A 16,739-nucleotide genomic window follows, 5' to 3' on the forward strand; every position below is an offset into this window, starting at 1 on the left:
TTAGTATATTAACAAAGTTGTCCAACCATTTCCACAGTCACTTATAAAACATTTTTATCACCTCAGAATGAATCTCTGTACAATTTAGCTATCACCCCCATTTCCCTAAGCCCCCTCCAGCCTCTAGCCCTAAGCAGGCACTAATCTTTTGTTTCCATGTTTGTCTATTCTGAACATTTCATATGTATGGAATCATAAAATGTGTAGCATTTTGTGATTGGCTTATTTCACTTAGCATAATGTTTTCAAGGTTCATCCATGTAGTAGCATGTGGCTGTACGTCATTCCTTTTTATGGCCAAATTAATATCCCATTGTGTGGATATGCCACGTTTTGTTTATCCATTCATTAGTTAGTGGACATTTGGGTTGTTTCAGCCATTTGGCTATTGTGAGTAATACTGCTGTGAACATTTGTGTACAAGTTTTTGTGTGAACATATGTCCATGTTTCTTTTGGATATATATCTAGGAGTAGAATTCCCAGGTCAAATGGAAATCTATGTTTAATTTGTTGAGGACCTGCCTCACTGGCTGCACCATTTTCTATTTCCACCAGCAGTGTACAGGGCTTTCTGTTACTCCACATCCTCACCGGCACTTGTTATTATCTGACTTTTATTATAGCCATCCAGTGGACATAAAGTGACATCTTATTGTGGTTTTTATTTGCATTTCCCTGATGACTAATGATATTGGGCATCTTTTCATGTGCTTGTTGGCCATTTGTATACCTTCTTTGGAGATATGTCTATTCAGATCCTTTGCCCGTTTTAAAATTATTTGTCTTTATAATAACTTTTTTAAAAGACTTTATTTTTTAGAGTAGTTTTAGGTTCACAGCAAAATTGAGAGGAAGGCACAGAGATATCCCATATGTCCCTTGCCCCGACACAGGCATAGCCTCCCCCATTAACAACACCCCCACCAGAGTAGTACATTTGTTACAATTGATGCACCTACATCATGTCATTATCAAAGTCTGTAGTTTACATTAGGGTTCAGTCTTGGTGCTGTGCATTCTGTGGGATTGTACAAACAGGTAATGACATATAGCTACCGTCACAGTATCATACAGAGTATTTTCACTACCCTAAAAATCCTCTGTGCTCTACCCGTTCAGCTCTCCCTCCCTCCCATCCCCTGGCAACCACTGATCTTTTTACTGTCTCCATAGTTTTGCCCTTCCCAGAATATCATATGATTGGAATCATACAGTACATAGCCTTTTCAGATTGGCTTCTTTCACTTAGTAATAGGCATGTAAGTTTCCTCCATATCTTTTCATGGCTTGATCCTTTCATTTTAGTGCTAAATAATATTCCATTGTCTGGGTGTACCACAGTTATCCACTCACTGAAAGATACTGTGATTCCTTCCAAGTTTTGGCAATTCTGAATGAAGCTGTTATAAATATCTGTGTGCAGGCTTTTGTTTGGACATAAGTTTTCATTTCCTTTGAATCAATATCAAGGTGTGTGATTGCTGCTGGATCATATGGTTCAAGAGTATGTTTAGTTTGTAAATGGCAAACTGTCTTCCAAAGTGGCTGTACCATTTTGCATTCCCACCGGCAATGAATGAAAGTTCCTGTTGTTCCACATCCTTGCCAGCATTTGGTGGTGTCAGTGTTATGGATTCTGGCCATTCTAACAGGTGTGTAGTGGTATCTCATTTTTGTTTTAATTTGCATTTTCCCAACGACATATGATGCAAAGCATCTTTTTATATGCTTATTTGCCATCTGCATATCTTTTTCCATGAGGCATCTGTTAAGGTCTTTGGCCCATTTGTTAATTTGTTTTCTTATTGTCGAACTCTTAAAAGAGCTCTTTCCATATTTTGAATAATAGTTCTTTATCAGATACGTCTTTTGCAAATTTTTTTTCAGTCTGTGCCTTGTCTTCTCATTCTCTTGACCACATCTTTTGCAGAACGAAAGTTTTTACATTTAATGAAGTCCAGCTTATCAACTCTTTCTTTCATGGATTGTGTCTTTGGTATCATATCTAAAGAGTCATCACTAAACCCAAGGTTATCTAGATTTTCGCTTACATTATTTTCTGGGAGCTTTATAGTTTTGTGTTTCAGATTTAGGTTTGTGATGCATTTTGAGTTGATTTTTGCAAAGAGTAGAGACCTGTGTCTATATTTCATTTTAAAGACAATTTTTTTTTTTTTTTTTTTTTTTGGCATTTGGATGGCCAGTTGTTCCAGCATTATTTGTTGAAAAGAGTGTCTTTGCCCCATTGTATTGCCTTTGCTCCTTTGTCAAAGGTCAGTTGACTCTATTTATATGGGTCTATTTCTGGGCTCTATTCTGTTTCATTGATCTATTTGTGTATTCTTTTGCCACTATCACACTGGCTTGATTACTGCAGCTTTCTAGTAAGTCTTGAGGTCAGGTAGTGTCAGTTCTTCAGTTTTATTCTTCTCCTTTAATTTTGTGTTGGCTATTCTGGGTCTTTTGCCTCTCCATATAAACTTTTAGAATCAGTTTTAGAATCACTTTTTAAACTTTGCTTTAAAGAACAACAAATTATGAAGGACATTCTTAAGAGAGACGTTTTAATGCTTGTCAAAAGGCAAAAATCACTTACTCTTTTAAAGAGAATGATAAATGAGTGTAGTGGGAAGTATAGTGGGAGGATTGCTTTGATTCCTGTCTCAGCCAGCTCACCCCTCCGAGCCTTAGCCTGGTCTGTATAAGTGAGAATAATAATACCCACATTGCACATGAGGCTTAAGGGGTTTGTAAAGCACAAGTTTAATGTCTGACACATAATAGATACTAGAAATAACAGCTAACATTTAGTAAATATTTGCTGTGTACCAAGTCATGAACTAATCATTGGGTTGTCTGAGTAAGTAGTAGAGTTGGAACTCAAGTCCAGATCTGACTCCAGAACTCATTCTCTTAGCCACCCCCACATGCTTCTTTCCATTAACGGGGAGCTGCTCTTATCCCAACCACAAAAGCAGAAGTCATCAGTTAATTGCAAGATGGAGGGTAAAGAAAATTAACTGCTTTAAATGAATCCAAGCTGGTCAAGTTACATTCCAAGGTACCGAAGAACCTGCCACTGGGATCCCTGTGTCACCGGTGGTCATCCATTAGCCACCTGAAGTCAGAGTCAGCCAGTGCTATAGATTTGTGTGTCCTAAATTCAGCAATTTGGGGCAAAGTCTCCAATTATGTATGTAGTCATAAACAAGTGGAAAACATGAGTTATATGAACATACCATTGGGGGAGATTAATGGCGTAATAAGCTGTTCAGTAATACTAAGAAAAAATATATATGTGCATATGAAACCCGTATTGCCCAAGGACAGAACTGTAGTACGGTGTACTGATACAAAGTGCTACAGTGCATGGAACAGTCTATTTGGAACTGGCTATTAGATACAAGGTCCTAATTGTGTGTGTGACAGAGTAGAAGGGTGTGTAAGGGAATAATTATGTCACTTAGACATAAAAAAGAGAGTAAGGGCCTTGTTTGCTTTTTCATTGCTTTGGGCTAATTGGCATTCAGAATATTTATCCTAAACCTTTTTTGCCTTTAGAATTCAGTTCACCAAGCATAGGACCTGGTAGGTTTATACATGGAATCTCCAGTGATTGCAATGTAAGCATCATCTTAAATGGCTTGCCATTGGAAAGTATAAGACTTGAATCAAGTTACCTAGATTTAGGTATGTAGTAGTTCTAATTTATCTGGTAAGTCTCTTCACCACTAAGCTTCAGATTATCTATTTACTTATAGAGCAGGGGTCAGAGTTGTTATCAGTTATTCGGAGGATTGATCAGGGGTTGCAAACCATCAAACATATTGGTACAGTTATTTTTATTGTTAGAATTGAAAGTTCTAACATGATGAAACTACTGTTTCATGATATCTCTTTATAATAGTCTATATCCTGCATCTCACATTAACTCCCTCAATTGAGTCATGGTACAAGTCTAGCAGGTTAGAAGGTAATGGAGATTTTAGCCTGAACTAACTGCTCCATGGGGCCAGGTCTGCCCTTTTGTCTATCATTAGGAGGTTGTTGCTGTCTTAGGCTTATGACCTTTTATAGTAGATTCAAAAGTAAAAATAAAACCAATAAAATTTGTCTTTATCTGGTTGCACTTGTCAATATAGTTGCTTTTGGAAATTCTAGAATATGACTATTTTCTGATAGCCAAATAGTTTGCTTTCTGATGGTCTGCAACATTAGAATATGATTTCAACTTCTTTCCTTTTTGTGCTTACATGAGCAACATAGCTCCTAATGGAGTAGAACTTGACAGGCCTCAAAAAGACATGAATTTAGAAATTTGTCCAGTAATTATTTAAATTTCCAAAAGTAAAAACAAATATCTTTGGCTTTGTGGTGGAAGCATGCTACCCAGTACTCAATAAATATTTGCCAAGTGGATGAAAAGCTATTCTTTTACAAAATAAAATATCTTGTAATTTTCTAGTGTCCTGATAAAACTTCAATAAAAAGGCAGCCTTCAGAAAATGCAGTTTATTCATCTAGATTTACTGTTAAAAATCTCATCTTTTCACTGAGCTTAACTACAGTATAACTGGAAACCATTATGTGATACTCTGGCTGCATAATTGGGCACACAGAGAATAGCATTGTTCACTGGCACTGCTCTCCTCCAAATGGGCAAGGACTTTTCTGGGACTTGTGACATAATCTGAACAAGCACTCTCTGTGTTCGTCATCACAGATTGTCTTTTGTCCTTTACCTCCTGGAATCTGCCCAGATCTTTCCCCTCTCCTTTCTTAGGCATCTCTTGTTTGCTTCTTATTCTTGCTTGCACTGTAACTTGGAATAGTGGTTCCCAACTATGGTGCGACATACCTATGATTCGTAACTTGTCTCTCAGTCTCCACATCCTCCCACAGTGTGGGGGTGGGTCTTGTGGCCCAGCCCACTACTAATTATTCCTCTGGGAACATCAACGTGATAGTAGCCATGATCCCTCATCTTTCTTCTTTGCCCACTCGTCCTGTCTACCAGAAAGGACCTACCAGGAAGTTTTCAACAATTTCTCTGACTGCCTGTAGTCAACACTGCTGTACTGTCTCCTGAAGCTCAGAGTTGATCTTCACCTCACATTCCATAAATGCTTATTGAAGCCCTCCTGTGTGTCAGACACTGGGGATGTGGCAAATTATAAAACACAAAAATTTCTGCCGTCTTGAAGCTGGTGTTTGAGTAGGCCAAAACAGAAAACGAACAAAATGAGTATGTGAAGTGTGTAGCATCTTAGAAAAATAAAGCAGGGAAGGGGACTGGGAGTTCTGCAAGGGAGGTGGATCCAGAGGGATTTTATTTTGAATAAAATACTCAGATAAAACCTCTCTGAGATAGTGACGGGGGGCAGAGACTGGAGGGGTGTAAGGATATCTGGAGGGAGCCACGTGGATATCTGGAAGACCATTCTGGGCAGAGGGGGTAGCACCTGCAAAATCCCTGCAACAGGAGCATCCTGTGGTGCCTGAGGAATCGTGCGGAGGCCTGTGCGGTGGGAACAGAGGGAAGAGCAGGAGAGAAGGAGGAAGTGAGGGTCTGGGTGTGACCTAGGAAATAAGGGAGGTTGTTTAGGTTCTTGTGGGCTATTTATAAGAACTTTGGCTTTTGTTTGGAGTGAGAAGAACCCATTGGAGGGTTTTCATTATTTTTATTATTTTTATTTTTATTTTTATTTCTTTTTTTTGAGATGGAGTTTCACTCTTGTTGCCCAGGCTGGAGTACAATGGCGTGATCTCTGGTCACTGCAACCTCTGCCTCCTGGGTTCAAGCGATTCTCCAGCCTCAGCCCCCCAAGTAGCTGGGATTACAGGTGCCCACCACCATGCCCAGCTAATTTTTATATTTTTAGTAGAGACAGGGTTCCACCATGTTGGCCAGGATGGTCTCCAACTCTTGACCTCAGGTGATCCACCCGCCTCGGCCTCCCAAAGTGCTGGGATTACAGGCGTGAGCCACCGCACCCAGCCAAGGGTTTTAATTAAAGGAGTGACATGATCTGGTGTGTTTTAACAGTACTGCTCTGCCTTGCCAGGTTAAAGAGGGGGAAGGGATCAGAAGCCAGGAGAGCCATTGGAAAGCTAGTTCAGTAATCCAAGCACAAGATGATGATATCTTGGCTCAGAATGGCCATGGGGGACGTGTGAGAAGTGGTCTGGATGTATCGTGAAGAGGGATCCCACAGGTGGATTGAATATGAAGTGTGAGAAGTATCAGGTGGCGTGAGCAGCTGGAGAGATGATATTGCCATCCACTGAGGTGGAAAATTATAGAGGAGCAGGTTGGGAGATGATTAGGGGTTTGGCTTTTGATGTTACTTTGATGTGCCTTTTAGACATCTGAATGGGGATACTGAGTATGCAGCAGAACATGTGAAGAAGTTCAGGGAAGATGTTCAGGCTGGAGTGTAAATTTGGGACCTATCAGTACGTAAATAAGCCATGAGAATGAACTAGGTCACCAAGGCTCTGAGTATGTCGAGGAAAGTTCCAAGGACTGAATCTTAGGGCACTGCGACATTAGAAGTCTGGAGAGTTGAGGAGGAACAAGCAAAGGAGCCGTGGAAGGGCAGACCAGTGAGGTGGGAGGATATGAGGAGAGGAGAGGTGGTGACCTGGAAGATGAGTGAAAAAGGATCTCATGAGGAGGGAGTCATCAGCAATCACAGACATTAGCAATAGGTCAAGTAAAATAACAGAGGAGGCTACCTGGGGAGATTAGGAAGTTCTTTTTCTTTAAAGTGAAATATCTGAAAATAATGTTAAATGTGTAATTTTCCAGCTACATTCAGTAAACATTTTTCTACAGTAATATTGATTCCTTGGTGTTTGTTGAAATTGGTTCTGTGGGTTATTTGTGTTGTTGTTGAGACAGTGTCTTACTCTGTCACCCAGGCTAGAGTGCAGTGGCACAATCTTGGCTCACTACAACCTCTGCCTCTTGGATTCAAGCGATTCTCGCACCTCAGCCTCCTGAGTAGCTGGGATAACAGGCGCCCGTCACCACACCCAGCTAATTTTTGCATTTTTAATAGAGATGGGTTTTGCCATGTTGGCCAGGCTGGTCTCGAACTCCTGACCTCAAGTGATCTGCCCACCTCGACCTCCCAAAGTGCTGGGATTACAGGCGTGAGTGAGCCAGCGCGCCCAGCCTGGTTCTATGGAAAAAGAATGTATAGTCTCTTGTATGTGTGTTCATATGTTAACCTTGTTAATAGTGTTCAAATCTTTCATATTCTCATTAATTTTCATTGAGAGAACTATATTAAACTCTACTACGATTTATAGATATGTCAGTTTTTTCTTTTCTTTTTTTTGGAGGGAGGTGGGGTATGGGTCTCAGTTTTTTATTTTACACTTTGAGGCTTTCCTGTTAGTTGCAAATAAGATCAGAATTATTCTTGTTCCTGGTGAATATTTCTACCATCTCATACGGGTCCTTAAAGCCTAATTTGTCTGTTGTAATAAAACCTCCCCAGTTGCTTTTAGAATTTTTATTTGGATAGCTTTTTCTAGCCCACTACTTCCAACATTTCTATGACCTGATTTTTAATCCAGAGCCTCTCTTTTCACTGACAGATTTAAGCCATTTACATTGACTAAAACAATTTAATACTTTTATTTGTATCTATTTTATTATGTATTTTCTATTTACCAGGCATTTTCTTTGCCTCTTTTGTTCTGCTGACATAGGGACTTCTGTCGCACTGATCAAGTTTCTTTTTTCTTTTATTGCCCTCTACTGGTTGGGAAATATGTATTCTATGTCTGTTCTTTGAGTGGTTACCTTTCCATTTTTAACGTACCTGTTTGCCTTTGATCAATATCTCTTCCTTCTCCTGATCAGTGCAAGGAGGATGATTTATCTGTAATGATTCTCTTCTGTCTTTCATGTTATTACATTTCTGTGTTTTAACTTTACCTTGTATTTATACCTGCCAACTTAGTCAGTATTATTGTTGTTTTATCCAGTCAATGATTATTTTGATTTCTTACACATTTACTAGTATTTTGGCTCACCATTTCTCATATCTCTTTTCTTTTTCCTTCTTATGTAATTTCCTTCTTCCTGAAATACATCTTTTAATAGTTTTTCCAGTCATGTCTATTAGTGGTAAATGCGCTCAGACTTTGTCTGAAAATGTGTTTATTTCTCTCTCATCTGTGAATTAGATTTCTAGCTGGACAGTTATTTTTTTCTCTGTATTGTGTGTTATGTGCAACCAGTCTAATTGCTGTTCATGTGGTTATTCTGGTTTTTCCTTCTGACTGTTTAATCGTGTTTTTTCTTCCCTCCTTGGTGTTCTGGTATGGATTTGTTTTTATTTTTTTCCTAATCAGAAGCCATTGTTCTGAATTTGAGGCATTGTATCATTCTTCAATTCTAGAAAAGTCTCAGCCATTATAATGTCAATATTACCTCTCTCAATCCTTTCTATTCCCTTCTCCTGGACTACCTGTCAGATGTATGTTGGGCCTTGTCATTCTGTCCTCTGTGTCTCTTAACCTCCATTTTATGTTTTCCATCTTTTTTTTTTTTTTTTTTTTTAGTGTAATGGCACGATCTTGGCTCACAACAACCTCTGCCTCCCAGGTTCAAGCAATTCTCCTGCCTCAGCCTCCTGAGTAGCTGGGATTACAGGCACCCGCCACCATGCCCGGCTAATTTTTTGTATTTTTAGTAGAGACAGTTCACCCTGTTGGCCAGGCTGGTCTTGAACTCCTGACCTCAGGTGATCCACCCGCCTCAGCCTCCCAGAGTGCTCAGATTACAGGTGTGAGCCACCATGCCCGGCCTTCCATCTCTGTTTCTTTCTGGGCTGCATTCTAAATAATTCTTCAGATCTGTTTTTAGGTTTACTAATTCCTAGGATGTGTTTAATCTGCTATTTAATCTATTAATTTATCATTTCCATGACAATCTTTGCCATTTTTATTCCTTTTCAACTCTGCTTATTCTTTGTTTTAATAGACTACCTATGGCTTCAAGCCCTTCATTATGTGTCTTGAGTTAATGTTAAACGTATATATTTTACATCTCCATGTGTATTTTTGTTCTACTATCATATGTTCTTGGTGTTCTAATCCTCATTTTTTAATTTATGGTGGATTTTTCCCGTTTTTTGTATTTTTTTTTTTTTTTTTACTTTGAGCTCATCTTTAATGAGACTTGGTTTCCTGTGGAGTCTCGTGGAGCCGGAGTTGTGAGTGGGACCTTCCAGGCCGTTGCACCATTCCTTTGGCCAGTCACCCTAAGGGTATCACCGGCTAGTGACCAATTTTTGTGTTCTTTTTTGTTTCTCTTTTTCTTTTTTGTTTTTCTTTTTCCTTTTTTGAGATGGAGTCTTGCTGTATCGCCCAGGCTAGAGTGCAGTGACACGATCTCGGCTCACTGCAGCCTCTGCCTCCCAGGTTCAAGTGATTCTCCTGCCTCAGCCTCCCAAGTAGCTGGGATTACAGGCGGACGCCACCATCCCTGGCTAATTTTTGTATTTTTAGTAGAGATGGGGTTTCATCTCTACTAAATGTTAGCGATAGGTCCAGTAAAATAACAGAGGAGGCTACCTGGGGAGATTAGGAAGTTCTTTTTCTTTAAAGTGAAATATCTGAAAATAATGTTAAATGTGTAATTTTCCAGCTACATTCAGTAAACTTTTTTTACAGTAATATTGATTCCTTTGTGCTCAGACCTCAAGTGAGCACCAAGAAAAACCAGAATAACCACATGAACAGCAATTAGACTGGCTGCACATAACATACAACACAGAGAAAAAATAACTGTCCAGCTGGAAATCTAATTCACGGATGAGAGAGAAATAAATACATTTTCAGACAAAGTCTGAGCACATTTACCGCTAATAGAACTCCTGACCTCAAGTGATCTGCCCACCTCGGCCTCCCAAAGTGCTTGGATTACAGGTGTGAGCCACCATACCTGGCCAATTTTTGTGTTAATTCATCTGAATTCTTGAACTCCAAGTTTGTGTAAGATGCAAGCCCAGCATTTCCATTTATTACTTAACAGACAAAAAACTTTTTAATCATGTCACTCTTCTGGAGAGAGGACATTTTTCCTACTCCACCCTGTAATATTCAGTCTCCTACCAGAGTTTCCTCTCATTGGCCAAACCCAGGCAGAGGCCAAATAGAACAGAAGCTTAGAAAAAACAGCCTGCAGGATTGGCTTTTTTGCAGCCCAGAGCAGAACAGGGAAAACATGAGAAATGGACCTGGGCACAAACAGGCCTAGGACCAACACAATATTCTGCCCCCTAACAAATATTCCCTGACTGCAGGTAGCCAACACGCTGTGCTCAGCTTGCTATTACAGAAATGTGTTAGACACAGTCCCTGATGTGCAGTGAGAGCCACTGACACACTAACTACACAGATTAACAACAGCACCAGTTAGACGACGTGTACACAAACCAGTACCATGGAAACAGTGCATGTGTGCGGTGGCCACAGGTTGCTAAGGGCTACTGTATTGACAATGCAGGTATAGAGGGTGGCAAAGGGGTGTATCCTATCCATAAAACCCTAATTCCTCAGTTCATCAGGACTTTTCTCAGGACAAAAAAGATGTTACCCTCCCTCCTCTCAAAAAAAGAGGATTCTGTGGTCAAATACGTGTTGGGAACTCTGAGCTCATCAAATTTTTCTGTAGCACAGAGTTTCTCACTGCCTAATAGGCTAATGTGCAATGGGGCCCTGCGAGTGAGATATACAGCCTGCAGCATTGTCTGAATTCATCTGACCGCACAGGACAGGAGTGTCTGGAGCCTATTTTGGCATTTGCTGGACTGGGGGAGCAGAGAGACGGGCAGCAGGCAGAGGCAGAAGACGGAAGGAAACACCAAGAAGAGGAGAGGCTCAAGGGCTGAGAGAGGCAGACTCAAGTCTCCAAAAAAGCCTCTCATCCAAGGCGCCCGTGCTGTGGGCCGGCAGGGGAGGATGCAAGCTCAGAAGAGGTCACTGAACTTGGCAATGCCAAGGTCATTGTTACCCTCCCGAGAGCAGTGTCAGGGGCAGTGGGGCAGAAACCAGAATCCGGAGTGGAGATGTGACAGGGAGAGCTGGCGAGAGCTGGCCATGGGTGTAAACCCCTCTAGTGACATTTGCCAATGAGACCAAAGAAAGGCGGTGCTGAGGAGGGGGAGGGTTGGAGGAAGTGTGCTTGTTGGTTGGTTTCAAACAGTGGGATAGGAGGGACACTTAGCAATGTTTATAGGCTAAGAAGGAAATGGCGAAGAGTGAACATAGAAGCGTGAAGGAAAGGGAGGGGCCCTGGAGGAGAGGCTGATTACAGACAGTGGCTTTAGAAAGAAACAGGACCCCTCCTTCCCTGACTCAGGAAGGACACACAGGGACAAATGGACAGACAGAAGGGGAGGAAGAGGGGCCTCGTGTCTTTATTTTTTCCCTGACATCAGAGGTAAGAACATCTGGAAGTGAGGATAGGAGTCGGGTTGGAAACTTAAACAGAGGGTAAAAATTTAAGAGCAGGCCAGGCGTGGTGGCTTATGCCTGTAATCCCAGCACTTCGAGAGGCCGAGATGGGCAGAGCACTTGAGGCCAGTAGTTGGAGACCAGCCTGGCCAACATGGCGAAACCCTGTCTCTGCTAAAAATACAAAAATTAGCTGGGTGTGGTGGGCACCTGTAGTTCCAGCTACTCGGAGACTGAGGCAGGAGAATCGCTTGAACCCGGGAGGCGGAGGTTGTAGTGAGCCGAGATCGCGCCACTGCACTCCAGCCTGGGCCACACAGTGAGACTCCATCTCAAAAAAAAAAAAAAAAGTTGAAGAGCCGTCGTGATGAAATGCAAAAGGGTCAGCTAGGCATGGCATGCCAGGGGTGTCCCCACATTATCCTGCTAAAGCTAATGCAATGTATAGTCTAGTTTTAGAAACAAATATCTGAGGTTCTTGCTATTATTCCAAGGTATTATTCCAGATAGAATGGCCAATACTTGTGGTTTTTAATGTAAATCATTGTTTCCCAAGGTGTGATAGTTGTATCCTCGTGGTACTCAACGCACTGGTACACAAAATGGACCTGTTTTATTCGAATGATTATATATTTGCTTTAATGATTATTAGAAGAAACACAATGAGCACATTTAACTTTGAACATGAGTACGTTTAGAGAAAAATATTAAGTAAATGATAATAGAGATGGAATGTGGATGTGGCAAAAGTCTTGAAAGCAGAACATGAAGTTTGTAAGACACTGGTGTGGGAGGTGGGGCAACCTTGGAAACTGGTCTGAGTTCCCTCCATCAATCACCTGGCCACACCGAGTAGCACCACTGGATCATATCAGGATCAGTGCCATTTCACCAGGTGTCTGGTCACCAAGCCTCTCCTCCTTGCTCCACAACAGCCTCATCAAGCAGACATTTGGATTAGCCTCAGTGATTTTTTTTAACACTCAGTTACCCTCTGCAGTTCCCCCTGGCAGAAGATAATAAAATACTATCCCCCTAAAAGCGTAACAATTTTGAACATGACAGTGGCATTATGATTTCTTTCTTTCTTTTCTTTTTTTAATTTTTCTTCTTTCTTTCTTTCTCTTTTTCTTTCTTTCTTTCCTTTCCTTTCTTTCTTTTTCTTCTTTTTTTCCTTTTCTTTTCTTTCCCTTCCTTCCCTTCCTTCTTTCCTTCCTTCCTTCTTCCCTCACTCCCCTCCTCTCCCCTCCCTTCCCTTCCCTTTCCCCTTACATTCACTTTTTCCTCCCTTCTCCCTGTTCCTTTCTTTTCCTTTTTTTTTTTTGAAACAGGGTCTCACTCTTATCTAGCCTGGAGTACAGTGGTGCAGTCACAGCTCACTGCAAACTTGAACTCTCAGACTCAAGCAGTCCTCCCAGCCTTAGCCTCCCAAGTAGCTGGGACTACGGGCACATGCCACCACGCCTGGATAATTTTTTTTTTTTTAATTTGGTAGAGACGAGAGTCTCACTTTGTTGCCCAGGCTGGTCTTCAACTCCTAGGCACAAGTGATCCTCCCGCCTCAGCCTCCCACCATGCTGGGATTACAGGCGCCACATCCAGTCTATGATTTCTTTTTAGAAACACCAAACATAACCTGCCTTGTTCATTTTTTTTTTGTTCTCTATGGGAGTAATTTCTTTAAAGCTGTTGGCAACATCTGTAGAATATAGAAAAGCTGTCTTCCTTAGAACTGTCTGTAAGCCCAGATCTACAGAAAATGTTTACAAATGCAAAGGAGATTGGAAAGAGCAACGCGCCCTGCTGGATGGACGGTGTCCTGGCAGGTGCAGGGTGCGCCTTCGCTCTGCTGCCCTTCCTGGTTGCCTTAGCTACAGAAGGTCTCCCTACTTCATTCGTCTCTTTCCCAGTTTTCTGACACAAGCCACTTGCTGCCTCATGTTGTAGCTTGCTGGGTACCTACATGCTGTCAACCTAAATAACAGAGAGGGAGACTCTCTAAAAGAAAGTGATATTTATTGAAGAATAGTTATTGCACTGGGCACAGGGCTCATGCCTGTAATCCCAGCACTTTGGGAGGCCGAGGCGGGCGGATCACCTGAGATCAGGAGTTCGAGACCAGCCTGGCCAATACGGTGAAACCCCGTCTCTACTAAAAATACAAAACTTAGCTGGGCGTGGTGGTGTGCGCCTGTAATCCCAGCCACTCAGGAGGCTGAGGCAGGAGAATCACTTGCACCCAGAAGGCAGAGGTTGCATTGAGCCGAGATTTGTGCCATTGCACTCCAGCCTGGGTGACACAGCGAGACTCTGTCTCCAAAAAAAAAAAAAAGAAAAAGAAAAATAGTTATTGCCATGGGAATATGCATACCAACAGGTGCATATTCAGAGAAGTAAAGGAGGACAAAAGTTTTTAAAGGAAAAATGAAGAGGATCACATAATTTTTTATATATATAATTATCCTTGGCCGCGAGAATCAATAACAAGAGTGGCACCAGTCCGAGGTTGGACAGGTAGTTGCTGGGCAGATAACCTTGCAGGACTATTTTTTTGTGTAAGGTCACCATGGCCTTTATGTAAGTTTGTGGTTTTGCAGTCTTTTGTGATAGTTCTAGTTATCAAGTATTCGTGGATGAGAACTCTTCATGGCCTTCCCTGGCCGTTTGTCAGGATTTTTAACACAAGTGACTCCATTTTGATTCTGACAGCTTCCACTGCTTTTGCTTTTTTTTTTTTTTTTTTGAGACGGAGTCTTGCTCTTTTGCCCAGGCTGGAGTGCAGTGGCGCGATCTCAGCTCACTGCAACCTCCGCCTCCTGGGTTCACGCCATTCTCCTGCCTTGGCCTCCCAAGTAGCTGGGACTACAGGTGCCCGTCACCACGCCTGGCTACTTTTTGTAATTTTAGTAGAGATGCGGTTTCACCGTGTTAGCCAGGATGGTGTTTATCTCCTGACCTCGTGATCCGCCCGCCTCGGCCTCCCAAAGTGCTGGGATTATAGGCGTGAGCCACCGCGCCCGGCTGCTTTTGCTTTTTTTTCTAAGAAGGGTTTCCTGAGGTATTTTGCCATGTCACTGTGTATAGGCAAGCCCTCAGCCACTTGTTAAGTGACTCTGATATTACGTCACTTCATAGTTTGACATCTAGTTCAGCTCTGATGCGCCTGTAAATTGATCCAAAGTGAATGCAGTACCTCTCACCCTGATGCAAGGCTGCTTGTGACTTTCCTGTCATTTGTGGCTGGATATCTGCAGTGTACCAGGAGTTATTTGTTCTAGTGAGATGAGGCAGTGGTCTTCTGGGAATTGCTGGGATCTGGGAATTTCAGGTTTTATAACCTTAGAACTTTCCTTTGAGAAATCTAGAGACATGTTTCTCAAACATTTTTTTAACAGTAGCTCACATTTCGAATACATACATAACTAAACATTTCACAATATTCACCAAAGCCATATGCATGGTAATTTCTATTGATTTATTTTTTAATGCTGGGCCTGACCAGCATTTTAAAAACCAAAATGATATAATGACCCACTAATGGCTCAGGCCCTGCAGTTTGGAGTGGTCTGAAGCATCTGATTCATTTAATCATTTCAGTAACTTCAAAAAATGTTTTGAGGTGGTGAGATTCTTCACATGCTCTGCACAGTTCTGAAAAGAAATTAGGAGCACATTGAAACCTGTGAGTGCCGGCTCATTAATGCCAACTCTCCACGTACGCATGCTGCTCTGCAGAAGTTAGCAGCGCTCTTTTTAAAGCTGTGTAGTTCTTTCAAAGCAGTATTTGTAAACCCAGCACGTCTGCTGACAAATGTCCATTTTCTACAAAGTTGACTAAAGTAATATTTTAAACTACCCTGTTTTTTCCACAGGGTGTGCTGATCTGCAAACCCTGGACACAATGCAGCCAATTGAGAGGAAAAGACAGGGCTATATTCATGAGCTGATTCAGACCGAAGAGCGGTACATGGCTGACCTTCAGCTCGTCGTCGAGGTGAGGAGGCTGCTGCTGGCTAGCTCTCAAGGTATCTGCTGTCTCTCATGAGAGATAGTGGGCATCAGACTCAGGGCTGCCTCCACGCAGAGTCAAAGCAAGGCATCACTTTTGATGTGTGAATTCACAGATAGTGAGAGAAGCTCTCACACCCTCCAAATGCTGTCTCTGCCTGCCGGATAATGCTTGAGATTGAAAGTCTCTAATGAGCTCTTTCCCCCAGATGAGGTCACCAGAGTGAAGCGGGAGAACAAGAGGGCATTCGCATGGCTTCGTTGGATGTGGCAGGAGCCCCATCAAGGAAGGATGGGGATAGAGTGGATTGGAAGGGCCTATGGCAGACCGTAGCTTCCTCGGATATTTGCCTGATATCTGTTTTAACATCTGACATTTTCATAAACTGGTATCTCTGGAGGAGCTGTGAAACAGTGAAAGTGTTCACCTCATGTTTGTATCAGTTTGGAAAACCCAATGGGAGCATATTGTAAAATAGTTCCCAAATATCATATAGCTACTGTTTGTTTATACCAGTGACCCTTACGCTGATGACAGCTATCCTTATACAAGTAGCACTTTAAAATGATTTGTGCTTGAGTGAACAAAAGAAGACTTTCCATTTCTACTACACCTTCGTTTCCATGCCTTTCAGTTCCCAGTGTACAGACCCTCAGGTGAGAAAACCAGTTACATTAACAAACCACCTGAAGAACAGGCGTCCCCCACCTCCACACACCCAACAGGTGCAACGTATACCTGCCCATGCCTTTCACAGCAGAATGGAGCAGAGGCTGCATCCTTCTGCGTCTGTTCCCCAGCAAGCCCTGCCCTGGATTCACTCTCCACCTGAAACGCAGGCCTAATGCCTGGGATATCCAGACATGGAATACTTGTTCCCCTCCCATGCAAACTATATGGCACTTCTCGGTTGGTGATATCTATCTTCACTGCACGCCTGTGGGCTCACTGAGAACAGGGACTGTGCAGCCTTCATCCTGTGTTCCCAAAACTTAGCCTGGCCCTTGGTCGGCCTTTCCATAAGTAGTTAGTGAATTGGGTGTGTTTATGTCTGCACCTCTCTGGCCAGGATAGATGGCCTAGAAGAAAAGCCCATCATTTTGATTAACCCCCTACAAGGATCAGCCCTGCTGCTGGTCAGATTCCAATCCTAAGGCACTGTAAGTAGGTGTGGAGGTCTCCCTAACACTAGGACAGAGGTGAGCAGGCACCGGGTGCTTGCCCCATACTCTGAGGAGTGAAGCATCAGG

General features: G+C 42.3%; 1 protein-coding gene across 9 annotated transcripts in view; it reads left to right on the forward strand.

Moving 5' to 3' along the window:
- The window catches only part of ITSN2 (intersectin 2), a 158,389-nt gene that overhangs the window by 124,863 nt on the left and 16,787 nt on the right, over positions 1-16,739 (forward strand). For all 9 annotated transcript variants that reach the window (XM_054548300.2, XM_054548302.1, XM_024242350.3 and 6 more), the window contains one exon: positions 15,353-15,474. In XM_054548300.2, coding sequence (XP_054404275.1) covers positions 15,353-15,474 — 122 coding nt within the window. The remainder of the gene's footprint in view (positions 1-15,352; positions 15,475-16,739) is intronic.

This window comes from Pongo abelii, chromosome 12 (genome assembly GCF_028885655.2).
Source record: "Pongo abelii isolate AG06213 chromosome 12, NHGRI_mPonAbe1-v2.0_pri, whole genome shotgun sequence".
NCBI lineage: Eukaryota > Metazoa > Chordata > Mammalia > Primates > Hominidae > Pongo > Pongo abelii.